This window comes from Anarhichas minor, unplaced genomic scaffold (assembly GCF_050575085.1).
Source record: "Anarhichas minor isolate MPS153535 unplaced genomic scaffold, ASM5057508v1 ptg000011l, whole genome shotgun sequence".
In the NCBI taxonomy this organism is placed as follows: domain Eukaryota; kingdom Metazoa; phylum Chordata; class Actinopteri; order Perciformes; family Anarhichadidae; genus Anarhichas; species Anarhichas minor.
This window is the reverse complement of record NW_027466457.1, coordinates 15,806,398-15,823,793: the sequence shown is the minus strand read 5'-3', so window position 1 is coordinate 15,823,793 and position 17,396 is coordinate 15,806,398. Positions and strand designations below refer to the sequence as shown.

General features: G+C 42.5%; 1 protein-coding gene and 1 long non-coding RNA gene across 2 annotated transcripts in view; one reads left to right on the top strand and one right to left on the bottom strand.

The window, feature by feature from the left end:
• cftr (CF transmembrane conductance regulator) overlaps nucleotides 1-17,396 on the bottom strand; it is a 35,361-nt gene that overhangs the window by 8,672 nt on the left and 9,293 nt on the right. The window contains exons 8-20 of the mRNA XM_076089652.1: nucleotides 16,757-17,003; nucleotides 16,550-16,642; nucleotides 14,849-15,025; nucleotides 14,558-14,749; nucleotides 10,079-10,173; nucleotides 7,471-7,557; nucleotides 6,219-7,017; nucleotides 5,241-5,369; nucleotides 5,125-5,162; nucleotides 4,377-4,663; nucleotides 4,144-4,223; nucleotides 3,357-3,507; nucleotides 299-526 (exon numbers count right to left, since the gene is read on the bottom strand). Of these exons, the coding sequence (XP_075945767.1) occupies nucleotides 299-526; nucleotides 3,357-3,507; nucleotides 4,144-4,223; nucleotides 4,377-4,663; nucleotides 5,125-5,162; nucleotides 5,241-5,369; nucleotides 6,219-7,017; nucleotides 7,471-7,557; nucleotides 10,079-10,173; nucleotides 14,558-14,749; nucleotides 14,849-15,025; nucleotides 16,550-16,642; nucleotides 16,757-17,003 (2,603 nt within the window). The remainder of the gene's footprint in view (nucleotides 1-298; nucleotides 527-3,356; nucleotides 3,508-4,143; nucleotides 4,224-4,376; nucleotides 4,664-5,124; nucleotides 5,163-5,240; nucleotides 5,370-6,218; nucleotides 7,018-7,470; nucleotides 7,558-10,078; nucleotides 10,174-14,557; nucleotides 14,750-14,848; nucleotides 15,026-16,549; nucleotides 16,643-16,756; nucleotides 17,004-17,396) is intronic.
• LOC142947804 (uncharacterized) lies at nucleotides 250-3,986 on the top strand. The gene is made up of 2 exons (XR_012953428.1): nucleotides 250-389; nucleotides 3,363-3,986. It is a non-coding gene; the product is annotated as an uncharacterized LOC142947804 (long non-coding RNA).

Below are 17,396 nucleotides of genomic sequence, written 5' to 3'. Positions count from 1 at the left end.
AACTGTCTGTTACGATGCTGATATGTGACCCTACTCACTGTAACACACAGATAAGGCCGAGGCGTCTTCCCTCGATAGGCCCAGAGGAAATAATAAGGTGTTTACTAACTAACTAACTTACTGGAATTACGAGATGTTCCCTCCTGCTTCCTGGGATTCATGTCCACAAACTGCTGCTGCTCTCGTCTCCATAAAGACTTCTCAGTTTCAGCTTATTTGGGGCAACCTTTGTCGAACGAAACACATGCAACATATCCTAAATCCACACATGCTTCCCCCTTTCGCCCACGTCACTCACTGTTGGTTCCCACAGCGATGAAGGCAGCGGCCGTGAAGAACAGGACGAAGAGCATGTCGCAGCGGAAGAGGAACCAGCGCAGCGTGGACAGGTAGTGGAACCAGGTGGCCGTGTGGGTGTTCAGCGCCTTGTGGAAGAGCGTCTCGAAGTAGGTCTGACGCCCGAACGCCCGGATCGTCCACAGACCCTTCAGAGAGATGATGAGGTGGGAGAAGATGGGGCTGCGAGCTGCAGGAGAGGAGACATAGAGTTTAAAAGTTGAATACGTTGTATAAATATTAGTTTGGTTGGTCTCCACAATTAACCAGTTGAAGCGATGAAAGAACAAGAGAGAAACACTGTCTGGAATTAAACGTAATGAAATGAAAGAGTGATAAAAGACAAAGAACAGAAGTAACAAGAAAGCAAGAATTAAGATTATAATCATATTTCTTTGTGTATTGCCTCCTTTAGTTCTAACTTTATCAGATTTGGCTGTGTGCGGTACAGCTAAGTAGGAGTCACTTATCTCTTTCTGCTTCCATTAATCCTCTTTAGTTGGACCTTTAGTTGGACCTTTAGTTGGACTTGTAGTTGGACTTGTAGTTGGACCTTTAGTTGGACCTTTAGTTGGACTTGTAGTTGGATCTCTAGTTGGACCTTTAGTTGGACCTTTAGTTGGACTTGTAGTTGGACCTTTAGTTGGACTTGTAGTTGGATCTCTAGTTGGACCTTTAGTTGGACTTGTAGTTGGACCTTTAGTTGGACCTTTAGTTGGACCTTTAGTTGGACCTTTAGTTGGACCTTTAGTTGGATCTCTAGTTGGACTTGTAGTTGGATCTCTAGTTGGACCTTTAGTTGGACCTTTAGTTGGACCTTTAGTTGGACTTGTAGTTGGATCTCTAGTTTGACCTTTAGTTGGTCTTTTAGTTGAACTAGATTAGATGAGTTTTGGGGGATTCATCGAGGGTATATCTTTTGGAAATACAAATAAAACGTTGCCAAAAAGCGAAAACATTCTACTGAACATTTGAGTGACTAACACTCATAAAATGTCCTCTGTATTTTGTCGGGCTTGCTGTTAGAGACCAGGGAGAGAGCGAGCAGCACCAGGATGGGGTTGGAGGAAATCCCAGCTCGGCTCATCTCTCTGACCTCGACGCGCTCTCAGCGGCTCCGGAAAAGACCTCGAAAAACGCACATTCAGTGGCAGAGCAGGGAAAAAAAACACACACATGTGGCATCTTTCGTCAGCACGTCCAGTGACCTGTTATCTCATCCTCTGGTTGTACAGAGCTGCACCGTCCTGTCGGCTGCCCCACAATCAGACTTTAAGATCAATGTGCTGTCCCCCAATGTATGCTATTCATTTTCAGGATCACTCAGAGCTTCTTTTACAGAGCCCTGACGCTGCTGCACAGCTATTGCTTATTCAAAGTTTAATAATGTTGAACGTGTCGTGCACAGAGATTCCTTGCTTTGAGGGACACACCGGGCAGAAGGTCGGCCGTCAGGGAGCATCTGTCGCCTTATTTTCTGTGGTTTGTACCTTTAGCACTAGTCGGACGATTGGAAACGTTGAAGCGTCGGTGGAGCCCATCGGTGAGAGAAAACACCCTCAATTGGCCGTTTTAGCTTAAGCAACATCATCCAAGGGCTTTCTTATAGTATTAACTGGAATCAATGGAGCAATAGCATTTCCAGAAATCCAGAAATGTAATAATCCAATATTTATAATTACTCTAAAACACCTAATCATACAAATTTGATATATTTTAGCGATTGTTTTTTACGTTGCTCGAATTAAAACACGTACATTTCCTGAAATAACAGTTTGTAAACGTAAATATTTAGTTTATCTTGGTGAGAGTGCTCTCGACCACCTGTAAAGGGTTCATTGGTGAATCTCAGAAATCTACAAACAAAATAAGAACAAATCGTGGAAACGAACCAAAAAATAAATAAAGAGAAGATTTGTTCTTATATCGCTTCCTGCATGAGGCCCATTGTTGTATTTAATGTTACTGATTTGTAAGCCAAATCACCCCTTGGGGGGGCATTAAAGCTTTGTCCTACTTTGCTACCTCACCTTCCTTTTTATTGCCAAAACAAAGTCAACAGACTGACCGCTTCTGCAACACATCATTTATTCCCAGACTGTCACTTGGGCAGAAGGTCCAGCAGTTAGAAAGATTGTCCTGCAAGATTTAACCCCCACAAACCACGACCCGTTGTGTAAAATGTGTTTCCTTCATTTCACAGGGAGACAAAACTCTCCGTTGATTGGAGGATAACGGTTTTATTCGCCCTGCCTCTGAGGCATCCTCTCCATCAACCCTTCCTCTGTCGTGTTTTTGTTCTTCAGCGGGACCTTTGGCCCCCGGGCATCCCCCCCCCCCCCCCCCCCCCCAGTCCAGTCCCACTTCCTCTGTTCACTCTATTGGTTTTCCCATCATGTCTCACTTTTACTCTTCTTGAATATTTGCCATTTCATTATTGCCCTCTTGCAGATTCCTTCTTCTTAACTTTCATTCTCATGTTGTTGACAAATAACAGAGAATTAAATTATCTTCACTAGAGCTAAAGACACACATGATGCTGTCAGCAATTCAGCCTGATACTCAACAATACTTCAGCAAGATGGACGCATCAGCAAGACCCACTCAAAAGAATATGGTTATGTTTTATCCGCAATGGATTTCAAATCATGCATAGCATTGTAAAAAACAAAGCATTTCGATTTTTGCATTTAGAAACAAAACAATCTGTAGAACTAATCTTACGTGGATTAATACAATATTATAACATATTTTAAGCTTTAAATACATTTTAAACACATCTAAATGCATTCAGAATATCTGTTTTAATATCTTTTCTTGCTGCCATGTTTTATTTGGACTTACATATCGCAAATGTTTATTTCTCTTTTTTATAAGAAGGTCATTGTTACTCAATACATTACTTTCCGTGCAATGCTTTGATGAGAAGCCGCCTTTTCTTTGCTTCAGTTATTTACTAAAATGAGTCATTGAACTATTCCTATAATATAATTCCTATGACAGCACACTGTCTCTCTCACCTTCAGCCTCCAGCAGCTTGAGTTGCTGTCCAGTTCGTAGGAAGTACTTTCTGAGGATGACGAAGATGACGGCCAGCGGGATGGCGGCGATGAAGATGTAAGGCCGTATGATGGACACGGTGAAGATGGCGCCCGTAACGATCAATGTGAGCTGGTGGAAAATAAGACGGATCAGACCTGATTGACACCGCAGAAATATCTCAGAATACACATTTTAAAGAGTGGACAATGAGTTAGTCTCAATAAAAGAAAGTTACTACTACTGGAGGGTGAGATTTACATTTTGTTTAAAATGTATTGTCATTATTATTTACCCAAAATCCTTCTCATCGCCAGTGTTTTGGTTCATTTTGCAAAAAGAAAAAAATAACTATTTTAATGAAATCTTAAGTAAAAAATGAAACACCAAAGTGTGGTAAACATTTTGTACTACCTTGTCATTTGCAAGTGCCTTCATCATTAATTGTTGATTGTAAAAATAAATGTTATATTAGCAGATGTTGAATGGAGACGCTAACATCTGTGACATGTTTGTGTTCCTTCCTCCTCACGCCATCGACACCACACCGTCTCAGAAGCGTTTTCGCCCGAGCGACTTTCTTTACTAAATACCATCTTGTCTTTTCTGAATACATTGTCTCTGTTGTTTTTATCTTATTGTTGCACACATTGTATATTCATATTTCAGTGCAGTACCGGAGGAGGCAAACACGCGTCTCATTGAACATGTAGAGGTGTGTCGAGTGTGCGACAAATAGGCCTTGAAACCTGAAAACATTCAGTCTACCTGAATGAGGTCAAACAGCACCAGAGGCAGCATGTCATCTATGGTGGCCATGTCCTTGGTGAATCTGTTCATGATGCGGCCTGGAAGAGGACAAACAAGGAGGAAAATGAACTCAATTAGTATGTTTTTCCATTTGGCTAAACAGATTCTAAAAGTAGACAAAAACAGGTGAATACATGTTTAAACCACACAGAAAAAACCCTGAAAAATATGAAGTAAACTGTGAAAATCACCCGTCTTCATAGTGTTGAGCACGGCCATGGGGGCTCGCAGCACAGCGCTAAGCATCTGCTCATGCAGTCTCTTAGACACGGTGAGTAATGTGTGCACCAGTGGGAGACCCCTGAAGAATCCCAGGGCCAGCACGCTCTCCGACGTGGCCACGTAGATGTAGATGATGTAGTAGGCGCTGGTCGGAGTGACGATGACCGCCAGGTGGACGGGGGGCGACGAGGAGTTCGGGCGCTGCTCGTCGATGAAGTTTGGCGATGCGGGGTTGGCGCCGTCCCTCCAGATCTCGCTGGTGTGAACGGAGCAAAAGGGTTTGAGAACGAGACACGGATTGAAGTTTAGATCGAATTGACACAAAAAATAAATACAGTCAGTCAGGAAACGCTTTGAGTTCCAAAGAAACGCAGGGTGACTTAGATATGCGTCGTATGCAACAATCTTTTATACATCAAACACTGAGACGCTCACCTGAAATGAATCCAACGTTTAAAAGCACTATTCAACTTACTTTAATATATGTTTAACATATATTTAAATATGTAAACATGAATTATATTTGGTCTCATAAAAGAGTGAAACAAACTACAAAGCATCATTTTACAAGAGAAAAGCCCACCTCGCTAAACACTTTCAATATGTTTGTTAAACAATTTATTTTGCCAATGAATGTATTTGTTTAAAAAAAAGTAATTCATTACAATATTTAGTATTTCTGTTTGGAGCTGATGTCTTAAGGAACATAAAACTTACTCAGTAATGAGGAAAATGCCAATGACTGAACCAGCAACCTGTTAGTAGAAACGGAAAAGAAATTGTCAGATGAATTCACATAAATAAAATAACAACTAAAAAAATGGTAATTTTACCTCAATGAAGAAGACAAGGAGGATGAAGATTAAGACGTAGACTAAGCTCCTGTTGGTGGTGATGTAGCGAAGGTATGTGCTCCATGAGGTAGTTTCAAAGATGTTCTCACGTTCATCTGCGAAGCATTGCTGTGAAGGAACAGAACGGTTCTTTTACCCTGCAGACCTACCCGTATATCAGACAAACTTTAAAGTTACTACGAGGAACTTTTATTTTGTGTTGAATTTGATTTTGCTCCCTGTGGACTAAAGTGGTTTCTGAGCACCAGACTCCCTTCAGAAAACCTCTCATTGTACTGCAGCAGGGTCTGACAGTCTGCCCCTCTCAGTCCTGGTTCTGGTTCTCCCGTGCCTCCCTTCCCTCCAGCGGGTCCGGCAATACGTCCTGGGTCTCCAGCAGCGTGGTGTCGATGTTGGCTCCCAGAGAGGAGAAGCTCTGCTCCTGGAGGAGGAGGAGGAGGAGGAGGAGGAGGAGACGCTGCTGTTGCTGCCAGGAGCTGAGCTCTCCTCCTCCCTCCAGAGCTCCGACTGCAGGTCCAAGGCTGCAGGTGAAGCCGGATCTGGGTCTGTTCACGGTGGATTGGTCTCTGCTGGAGGATCTGGGTCTGTCCACGGTGGACCGGTCTCTGCTGGAGGATCTGCTGGAGTCTGAGCTGAAGGAGTTTCTGGTGAACCTGCATGATTGCATCTGATTTCCCCCTGAACCCGATGACAAGCATTTATAATAACTATATAGAAATAGCCAATCTTCTCACTGATGGTCTTGTTTACTAATGTCGGTCATAAAGAGGATCAGCATTATTTTAAGTTTAAGTTAAGTTCCTCATAGTAACTTTAGTTTGAGGTTAAGTACATTTTGTTGGTATTCACCAGATCATAAAAATGAGGGTGAAGAAAACATTCTTCTAGTCTAAACATAAAAATGTGTCTACTCATGTACTCTAAGATGCCTCGAACAGGGTTCTAACAAAGCTCTACCTCCATGTCTGCTTCGTCCACATCCTCACTGATGTCATAGACGCTGTCCTTGGACAGGCGGCGGGCGTAAATGTCCAGCTCGGACACCAGGTCGCACTGCGGCGTGATCAACAGCTTTTTTCTGAAGGACGACTGAATCTGGATCTGCTCTCTGCGCTCCTGGCGCTCCTGAGATTTGGTGATGAACGCCAAGACGGACTGGCGCCGCTGCCCGTTGAGGTGCTGCAACCCATGGTGGTACAAGTTCCCCCTGGGGAGCACCTCCTCCACCTGATCGTCCTCGGGTACGACTGAGAATTTCCTCTCGGAGAGTTCACAGACCCCGTCCTCTATCGTGGTGGACTGGGGAGTGTTGGCGGTCTGTTGGGAGTTCCCGATGAAGGAGAACTTGCGAGCAGCTGCCAGCGGATTGAGGATGAGGGACTGTTTCCGTTTTTCTGGGTGGCCGTCACCACCGGGATGGCCCTGGGTCCCGGAGATGATTATCGGAGGCGGCTGCTGTCGGAACGACTGGCGGATCGTCTCCGGGCCTCGGAAGCCGGCGGTTTCGTCCACGGAGACCCTGCGGAGAGTTTCCGTGAGGATGGAGCTGCGCCGCTCCGCGTTGACGTTGTCGTAGGCCTCCATGCCGAGGAGGAGGGAGCTGAAGTCGGGCCGCTTGGCCTGCAGCTCCAAGAAGGTGCCGTAGAAGTAGCAGTCTCCGTTGTGCAGCAGCAGGATTCTGTCCGCTCGCTTGAGATGCTCCAACTTGCTGGTGACCACGATGCGCGCCTTGGACCCCATAAGTTTGCAGACGCATCTGTGAAGTCAATCAGAAAATTGGAGGTTGTAGAGAAACGTATGTGTCAACTTTCACATATTTCTTTAAGTATGTCTCTATAAAAAACAAGAAGAAAAGACAGGTTGAGGTGTCAAATCTTCAAGGAATAACCAGCCCTTTGAAATGAACAAGCTACTTTATTTTTCAGGCTTCGACTACAAAACCAAAATGTTCTTTGCCTGCTTCTTTGCCCCTCTGAAAGATTGCCACATTTCATCAAAGCATAATTCCCTTTTTGCTCCGACTCCCTTTTCCTGAGAACGTAACAGTGCGATGAAGCAGCCGTGACGCTCCACAGTCGACCCGAGAGTGTGTCTGAGACAACAAGAGACAACCTTGACCTTGAACTTAAAACTGTCAGCTCAACCACCACCACCCCCCACCTCCTCCTCCTCCTCCTCCACATGAAAGACTCTCTGTTGGGATACACACTTCTCAAAGATCTCTTTCTCCGTCACGATGTCCAGGTGGGTGAAAGGTGCATCCAGCAGGTAGAGGTCTGCATCTTTGTACACGGCCCTGAGGGAGAAAACACACGTCAGAGAGTCTTAAAGGGACAGTTTGGATGTTTTTTTTATAAACGAGGTTGTATGAGGTGCTTATCTATAATCAAGTGTGTTATCTACAGTGGAGGGCTACACTGTACTGGCACGGGAGAAAAGTAATGTGCTGCTGTGGACGGGGACGGCAGCAAAACGTAATTTAGACACACAGACAGCCCTTTCAGACGAGGAACTGAAGTGTTATCTGTGCTCTATTCATAAGTACCGGACTCCATTGACAGTAACAGTAACAGCAGAACACAGGGGTTGCTGGTCCACAGCTGCCTCGATTTCTTTGTGTTATGTTGTGTCTTTGGTGTTTTAAAGCAGTGATTCTCATAGTGGGGTCTGAAAAGTTTTTAGATTTATTAATTAAAATTATCATTACTGTTTTTAGTTTTTTTTTTACAAAAGGCTTAAAAGTTTAAAGAATAATATCTTAATTTTGAAATGCATAATAGTTCATAGATTATGCTCTAATTTAACATTTGCATAATTAATCTGCAAATATGTTTAATACATGTGTTAATCTTTACATAAATAAACTGAGGGTCCTCAGTAAACTCTATCTTGTAAGGGGCCCTTAAAACAAGACCTTTTAACTTTGAAATGATTAGTTCGGATTCACCAAAATCACAAAATGACACAAACAAACTAACCCATTGTGGTAGCAGTAGATTAGCATCTCCTGTGGTCGGCCACATTAAATTACTTGTTTTGTCGCAGGAGTCCTGTGGCTTTTCAGTAAACATTGTAAACATGAGTTTATGATCTCAATCTCCAGTTTCAAGTCTTCTTCAATACAATATGATGTTCATTTAGTAAAGTATGGTCCATTTAGAGTCAAACAGACCATAAAGCAGGGGATGCTTTACCAGAGCCGTATACGGTGTCTCTACATCACTTGTCCGCATTCCAAATATGGTAACTTCTGCTCATCGGTTGCAAAAACAACAACATGGCGACGGCCGTAATCCAAGATGGCGACGGGGAAAATGCCAAACTTGAGCCTTCAAAACATCAGTCCTCAAACCAACGGGTGACGTCATGATGACTACGTCCACTTCTTATATACGGTCTATGGTTTCTCCAAACTGGGAACGTGCTGATCGTCATCTACTGTAAATAGGACACTGACTAAGTACCTCGTACAGCCCCAGAACTGTCCCTTTAAGGTTAGAGAAGCAGAGAATACAGGGGAAACAAAGATCAAGAGACACAGAAAGTAAATGGTGTAAATGAGGAAGTCGGGTCCCTGTGGGAACAAATCAATTCCAGTGGATGTTTACAGCGATGGCAGAAGCCCCAAAAACCAAATGAGTGTCTGCAAATTGATGCCAGGACACTAAAGCAATAAATAATGCATGGGAATATGAGAGCGTCCGACTGCTGTGACCTACACGCAGGTTTTAATGGAGTAATAAATGTCTACTGGGGGCCGTAGAAAGCACTCGGCATTAAAGAGTGAGGCCGTAAAAACGCAATAGTTAGTGAAGGCAGACAAACACACGGATAAGAATGATAGGTGACGGTTATCGGCTTTGGCAGGTTAAGATTATCGGAACAAATACTGTGACTTGAAGAGTTGCCAAAGACATAAAAACCCTAAGTAATAAGATGAATGTTATTCAGCAGATGTTTTTATTGACTTCCACGGAGTGGAGACTCTTCCTCTGGCCCTGCTTGTAATGATGATATTGATGACGGTGATTAGTTTATTGACTGCAGTCTGTGTGCAGATCTCTAACGGTGCAGAAGTGATGACGTGTGTTGGTTTTTTTAGTAAAGGGAAAGAAATGCTGTTTTTCTGTCAGTTGTTTTGAGTGAGAAGCTCTCTTTATAACACAACTTTTATTACACACCACGGATTCCAGTCAGCAGATTGATGATCTCTTAAAACGCCACAAAACAACTCACTACTTGCTCTATTTATATCAACTAGAAGTGTGACTCATATCCTGAATTATTTCTATTTTTGTCGATAGCAAAACAACAACACATAAAAGGTTGGACAAAATAAAAATGAATTAATCAACAGAGGCGGTCTGACGATATTGATCAGATTTTATTTTCAGTTACGATCACTCTCGGTTTGTCTTGTGTTATAAATCCAGCGCACCCCGTGTTTCTGAATATGTTGAATATAGTTTACCAAAAATGTTGATTATATGTTTCAGAGTTTTTTAGTTTAGGTTGTGGCAGTGAACTACGACATATTTGATCTAATTTAATTTTATATATTATTTTACAAATTGAATATTTATCTTTAGCAGTTTTCAGTCGGTTGTGGAAGAACGTTACAAATTTATCATATCTATTTTTAACAAATTCATTTGTATTTATTATTTTTTATATAATTTATATTCCTTGGATATATATATATATATATATATATATATATATATATAAATATATATATATATATATAAATATATGGATGGATACATGAGGTGACTGAGTCACTGTGCTGACAGATACTCAGGTGTGACAGGAAGTACCTGGCCAGGCCGAGGCGAGCCCTTTGACCCCCGCTGAGGGTCACCCCTCCTTCCAGGAGAAGCGTTTTGTCTTTCTCAGGCAGCAAGTCGAAGTCCTAGAGAGGAAAACAAGATGTCAGTGAGTCAGACACATAGATGCACGCTCAGCTTAATGCCACAAACTGGCCCTTTAAGGCGAGACACAACCGGCCAAAACATTGATTTTACTGCTTTGATACATTTTGAGATTTTGTGCTGCAGTATGTATCTTCCATAACATGTCTTCTTTCAGACTAGTGGAAAGAAAACATCCAAAATGTCCAAATAAGGTGTTTATGTTACTACTTTTCTTTATTTACGTCTGTAGATTTCTCCAAAATTCACCAAAACTTAGCATTAGATAATGCCTCATTTGCAGATTTAAACATTACATTGCAGAAAACTTGTAATATAAAAATGAATCGTCTTAATGTGAGTAATGAAGTGGTGGAGTTTCATGGTGATATCTGTGAGTTCATGTGTTCACCTGTAGAGTCTCTAAATGTCTGTAATGTAACTAAACGTCTCTTTAAAGGACGTTTCCTCTCAATGAGTTTGTTCTCACACTCTGATGATAAATCTCCACTTCAGCAGCTCTTACATTCACCAAACTTTACACTTTCATTCCTCTCTGTGTGCTGAAGGTTAACACAGAGGGGTTTGTTCACACATCACTCATAGACTCACTTATTCTACATTTTATCACTGAAAACATGGAGAAAATAGCTTTCAGGGTGTGAGCTGCACTACCAGCGTGCTAAATGCTACAGTTACTGGAACTGGATAGAAACTGAAAGCTCAAACTGTATCCTGATAACTTTGGAATGAAAACACATCATTAATACTCGGCCACTAAGATAAGAAGCTGCAGAAGCTGTTTGGTGCACAGATCATTTTGGGGGATGTGGTGACTCTTTCCAGAATGTTCTGACTAAAGAAACGCATAAAGATTTAACTGCACCCGTACAATAACCAATAAAAGCTTCATTTGTTTTCATGGTAAAGTATCCTAGTATGCCTAAATACAACAACCCGAAGAACACATTCATATACATGACTTTTACAATTCATGTTCATATAATCAGAGATTTACAGGCTCAAGTGGAAACCGCACAAAAAGCACAAACCACAGACGGGACAGGCGCATGAAGGATGTCACGTAAGTTGCGTTTCGGACGGTAATTGACGACAAACAGACGGCAATGAGGATGAAGTGACAGCACGAGTGTGTCATCGTTAAAAAAAACGTCCTACCTGTTTAACGACAACTTCCGGTGTCCCGACGGGAGCGCATAGAGGGATGAAGTTAACAGGTTGTTTAACAGCTTGTGACAACAAGGCAGCATAGTTTAAAAATACACGTGTGTGTGTGTGTGTGTGTGTGTGTGTGTGTGTGTGTGTGTGTGTGTGTGTGTGTGTGTGTGTGTGTGTGTGTGTGTGTCTCACTGTGAACAAAGAGCAGAAGGCTGAGCGAGCTAGAAGCTAGAGGCAGAAGATAGGTTTTATCAGTGGGGAGACCACCCAGGGCAGTCTGTCTGGTGCTTCGGGGGGGGGGGGGGGGGTCAGCCGCCCACTGAAGGCCTCGTTCTCTGTCTGGAGAGATCTGCTCCGGTCGTCACTCGTGTCTGTCGGAGGTCGTCTCGGGGATTTATTCTATTTTTAGTCATTTCCAGCCTCTTTTAAAGTGACGGATCGCTGACGATCGCTGCTTTTAAAAGATATTTGGAACAATGCGTAGCGTCTTGTTGTTCGTGATGGATTGAAAACGTGCTGATAATTTATATCACACCTTTATAAAAAAGGCTTTTCATTGGTCAGTTATTGTACTTGATGGTCGCAGGACAAAGACCTTCGATGAGTCAGCGTTTAGTCGCTGGAAGAGTCTCCCTGAGGATCTGAGAGCTGCTGATGAACTCTTTAAACGTGAACTTAAAAACCGACCTATTCAGCCGGGCGTTTGATCAGGAACGCTTTATAGACATGTTTGCACTGTTTGATTCACTTACTATATTGTATTAAAGCTGTAAAACTGCATTCATCATCTTTTTCTATTGTATAGTTGAAACATTTGATGCTATTTTATTGTAAATAAGATGTAAAACTTTTTCTATGTATCGAGATATCGTGATACACAATCTGCTCATAAAAAAGCATGAACTAAATATGATTAATTTGCACTTAACATCTTAATTAAATGAGAAAATAACTTTTACTTCGTCATGTATTTAATTCACACAAGAGTTTACAAAAACATGAAGTTATTTCATAATATAGATTATTTATTGAATTACCAGAAAACATGCTGTATTGTGATATATATCGTTATCTAGATATGAGATTATGAAAGAAATGATTGAAGATTTTGGCCATAATGAGAATAATTAGAGATATAAGAAGACTATCATTATAAACTCTACCTGTAATGCCAGACTAGTACAGGACATTACTTAAATGATTGTTTGTTGCCACAGCAGACAGACATGCATCAGGTTAGAGGCTGCTTTAACGAACACTTGAGAGGAATTGTCTCCTGTTCCTCAGCACACAGGAAGACTTCCTGTCATTCGTGTCATTTCCATCCAACACACACAGTACTGACAGTATGTGTGACGCCTCTCCTCAGAACACATGATGGAGGCTGTTTTCTTTCTTTAACAGTGCATTGAGTACTTTGTTTGCTGTGACAACACATTGTGTTTTTGTCAAAACCACAGAGGAGACGGGCCGTGGTGGTAACTAAATAAGCAGTCACCTTCTGCATGATTCTGCGTTGATTCTAGTATAAATTATACGAATACTGTGTATTTAACGTTTCAACATAATTAAAAAATATCAATGATTTATGAGCATTAACTTTATGTTCACACAGGTTCTAAAAAATGATTTAAAAAATGTGATTATCAACATTTTCAACATTACTCAACGTATTTCATTTCAATAATGTAGAGATATTGTATTTCTACATATATACCCAAAATAGATGTGTGTTAGTATTTGTGGTATTCACAAAATATACAAATATATAAATGTATATTAGTATATTATGTATATATAAATATACAAAACACTTACTTCACTCTCACGTATGCAACAAGAGGGTTTGTTCTGCTGAAAAAGGCGCACCAGTCTGATGGTTTTGCCTCGTGGAGTAAACGTCCGTCACTGGGAACCAGCGAGCTCATATTCCATCCCAGTGACAAAACGTGGGATTTCCATAGCAACAGAGGAGACATTATTCTGTTGAGGGGGCCCGTCACTCAACACTGAGGCTTATGAGAGTGTGTGTGTGTGTGTGTGTGTGTGTGTGTGTGTGTGTCTTTGAGGGACATAATGGGTGTAAATATGGACTGGGGGGTGAAACCTGAACCTTCTTGAAGCCTCGCGGAGGCTCTGAACTGAGCAGAGAGCATCAATCCGATGAAAGAGAAAAGACTTACTTCAGAAAACTGCTATGAAATGTGACGGAAAATTAATATTTTTTATATCTAAATAAGTCATATTTAGTGACATTTTCATAGCTATACATGTGACTCAACATTTCCCCTGTTTATTGACACTTTTATATTCCTTTGTACTTTTTTTTTTTTAAATCGACAACAGTGGCTTCAGTTAAATGTCACAATGGATTTCAGTGATTTTAATGGCGGTACGACAGTATCAAAATAATACTGTTAAAAATCAGTGCAGCGTGATGCACTTCTGTCCATGTTCTTTGGGCAACAATTAGACTAGAGGAGACGGGATTTGTGCGCACAGTAGATAAGCTGAGTCACAGGGAATAAAGCTTTGGTCCTGCTCCTTCTTCTAATTGGTCCACTTGATTTTGTGCACCGTGAAACTGAACCAAGAAAACGAAGCAAAAGTATAAATTTCAGTCTGATTCGGAGCTTGTGTAAGCGTGCTTAGTATCTCCCAACACTGTCACATAAAATCTGTGTTTCATTCCTCTGCAAACGCAAAGAAATGCATCGGATTGTTCTAATGCTTTTGGTCTGTTGTTCGTCATGTTTTTTACTGCACTTCGTTGTGCAACCCTGTGTTGAATAATGACAATAAATCATCCATGAAAGCAGTCACATTTTGCTCGTGTGTTTTGAACACCCATGTCCGTCTGTTCGGCATGCTCCATGGGGGGAAATATGAGCTCCTTGACAAACTATATTGACGAGATAGTTTGGTAGATTATGCTGCAAGAGTGGTTTATTTTTTTAGATGATTGACATTGATTGCTGCTGGGTGAAAACGTTGACAGACTGCACCGATTGACCACCAAAAAGAAAAGCCCTCTGCTACAACAGAAGCTGTTATATTTAACGTTTCCTGGGTGGCGGTTTGTGTAGTATGCATGAGCAACAACAGCCAACACGGTTTGGGCTCCCCTACAGAAATCTACTTCATCTGCAGAAGCAGAAGATGTGAAGAAGCGAAAGAAGGAAATAGCACACGATGGAGTGAAGGTACCTCCTCCAGCTGGCAGGCCTTGATGACGGAGGTGTAGCGGAACTCGTCGTAAGTCAGGCCGAACAGGATGTTTTCCCGAATCGTTCCCGGGATGATCCAGGAAGTCTGCGGCGAGAAGGAGATGCGGCCGCTGTGTCTGATTTTACCCTCCGACGGCATCAACTCTCCGAGGATCATCATGAGCAGGGAACTCTGAGGGAAGAACGTGGTACGTGTTTTTTTTTTACCAAAACATTAAGACAGGTTCTGGTGTAGTCTCTATAAACACTACTTGTTTTGCATGAGACCTACTTTCCCCGAGCCGGTGGATCCGGCCACCGCCAGCATCTTGCCCTTCTCCAGGTACAGGCTGATGTTTTTGAGGACGGGCGTGACGTAGAGGTTGGTGAAGAAGAGGCCGGGGTCACCGTTCAGGTGTCCGCTCGCTTTGTTCTCCTGCTTGATCTTCTCGAACAGCTCGCCGATGCCCTGCAGAAGAGTTCAAAAATGTTTTCTTCATATGAACTCAAGTCTGGAGTTTCCCCTTTCACACATGTAGCACACAACATGAAGGATCACCCCGTGTGAGACACGCTTTTAGCTTTTGGAAATACTACGTTTGGTTTGGGCGAGGGGTGGCGCCCAGGTGGAAGTGTCTTAAAGCTGCATTCTCTCTAGTGTCCACCAGGGGGCGACTCCTCTGGTTGTATAGAAGTCTATGAGAAAATGACTCTACTTCTCTCTTGATTTATTACCTCAGTAAACATTGTAAACATGAGTTTATGGTCTCAATCTCTAGTTTCAAGTCTTCTTCAGTACAGCATGATGTTCATTTAGTACATTATGGTCCATTTAGAGTCAAACAGACCATAAAGCAGGGGATGCTTTAGGGCGGGGCTACCTTGAGCCGTATACATCTCTATGTTATTCCTGATCACAGATTTGATATGATCATAATAAATAGAGCTTGCAGATTTTCCTTTCTGGGGAAATAGATAAAGCTATGCTATACTGTGGTCCATTATATTAGATAATACTTCACTGTGATGTACTAGGATATGCTACATTATACTGTATTCGGCTACATTCCCTCATGCTTTGGCGCTACGGTGTACTTTTACACCACTGTACCATACTACACCTAAGCACACATCATTCTGTGCAGGTACTTGTACATGGCATTTATCTGATTTGTGTTTTTTTCCTTTTAGTTTACATAACTGGCTCCTTCAGGGCTGAGTGCTTTCAGACAGCGACTCCAGGCCTGCCTGCTGTGAGAAACAAGAGATTGTCCAAAGACACGAGAAGACTCCCCCAAAGTCTCACAATGGCCTAACTTCACCTCATCTGTCACCGCCTGTGTAACGATTATCGGACGACGCATTGGCAGAAATAAAAGGGGGAACTCCGCTCGACTCGTCGGCTTAATCATTGACCCCCCGTGACATTTTATGGGTCACCGTTCCTCGAACACCGGGATTCGCTGCGGTCTGTGTAGGTTTTTGCCTGTGAGATTCTCATTCTAATGAGCGGTCGTACATGCTGTCAGCGGTAGAGACAGGCAGCACCCCTCCCATTCATCGGAGAGTGGCACATTCCAGGAAGGGGAGAATCTGGGAATTAGGTGATGAACACTAACGGAGTGTTCCCAGCAAAGGCAAAGTTTGGTGACGACGCCGGGATAATTAATTATGCAAAGTGACTCCGGTGGATGTTGGTTTTCTCACGGTGTCGTGTGGTCAATGAATCACACCTGTTGGGACGAAGTTTACAGCCTCTGCTTATAGATAAGATTTTCCGACCCACTCCCAGTGACGGTGAGGGATTAACTATTACACCTGTACTGCGTGAGAGAGTTCTAACTTCTCTCTTACAGTAAATGTACTAAAACCTGCATCCTATGTTTACACCAAAACCAATATTGACATTTGAGTCAGACAATGATTCACTAGCCAATTCTCTTCTATTCTTTTTTACATAAATATATATTTAGACACGCAGAGACGAACAAACCTCGTCCCAGGATGCAGAGACGTTGACCATCTCCAGGTCGGTGGTGTCCAGGTTGTACTCCAGAACTCTGTACTCTTCCTTCATCAAGAACTCCTGGAGAAAACAAAAACAGCAACAACACATCAGTATCACAAGCACATTTTAGAGATTAGATTCGTTGAATCCGGCGCACACGGCGGGGTGGGGCTCCTCCTCTCTGAAACCCACCTCGATCTTCTTCACCAGCGCCAGCGTGTCGTACCACATCTGGATGGATCCCGGCAGCTGGCGGGTCAGCGTCATCCGCAGCACCATGCAGTAGGAGGCGGTGGTGAAGATGCGGCGCAGGATGATGCCTTTGCTGAGCGCGTGCGGCACGATGGTGGACACGATGACCAAGATGGCGGAGAAGAAGTAGGAGGCGCTGTAGAAGTAACGCAGCGAGCCGATCTTCCTCGTCAGTGTCATCTCGTCCCTGAGGAGAAAAACAACAACAATTGCAAGAACAATAAAGCTTTATTGCTGGTACGATCACAGGAACTGTCTTGTGTTTCCAGCTAACATCTAAAACGGTGTTTTTGATTAACAGCATGTCAGTTTGTCACAATGCTGTAATAATCAGAGGTAACATGGAGCCACCAAGACCTCACATTTACCCGATAATCTAAAAATATTTCTGCACCTTTAATCACCAAACTCTTTCCTTTATGTGTATTGTACTTGCCAATTACAGTGCGGTTTTGCCCGTTAACCACAATGTTTTAACGTCTCTCTCTCAACTGTAGCACCTGGTTGATTTAATTCTTACTTCAGTCGAAGTCTTTTTGAATGCGACATCGGCTGACTTTCTCCTGTTTCTTTGTCCTGC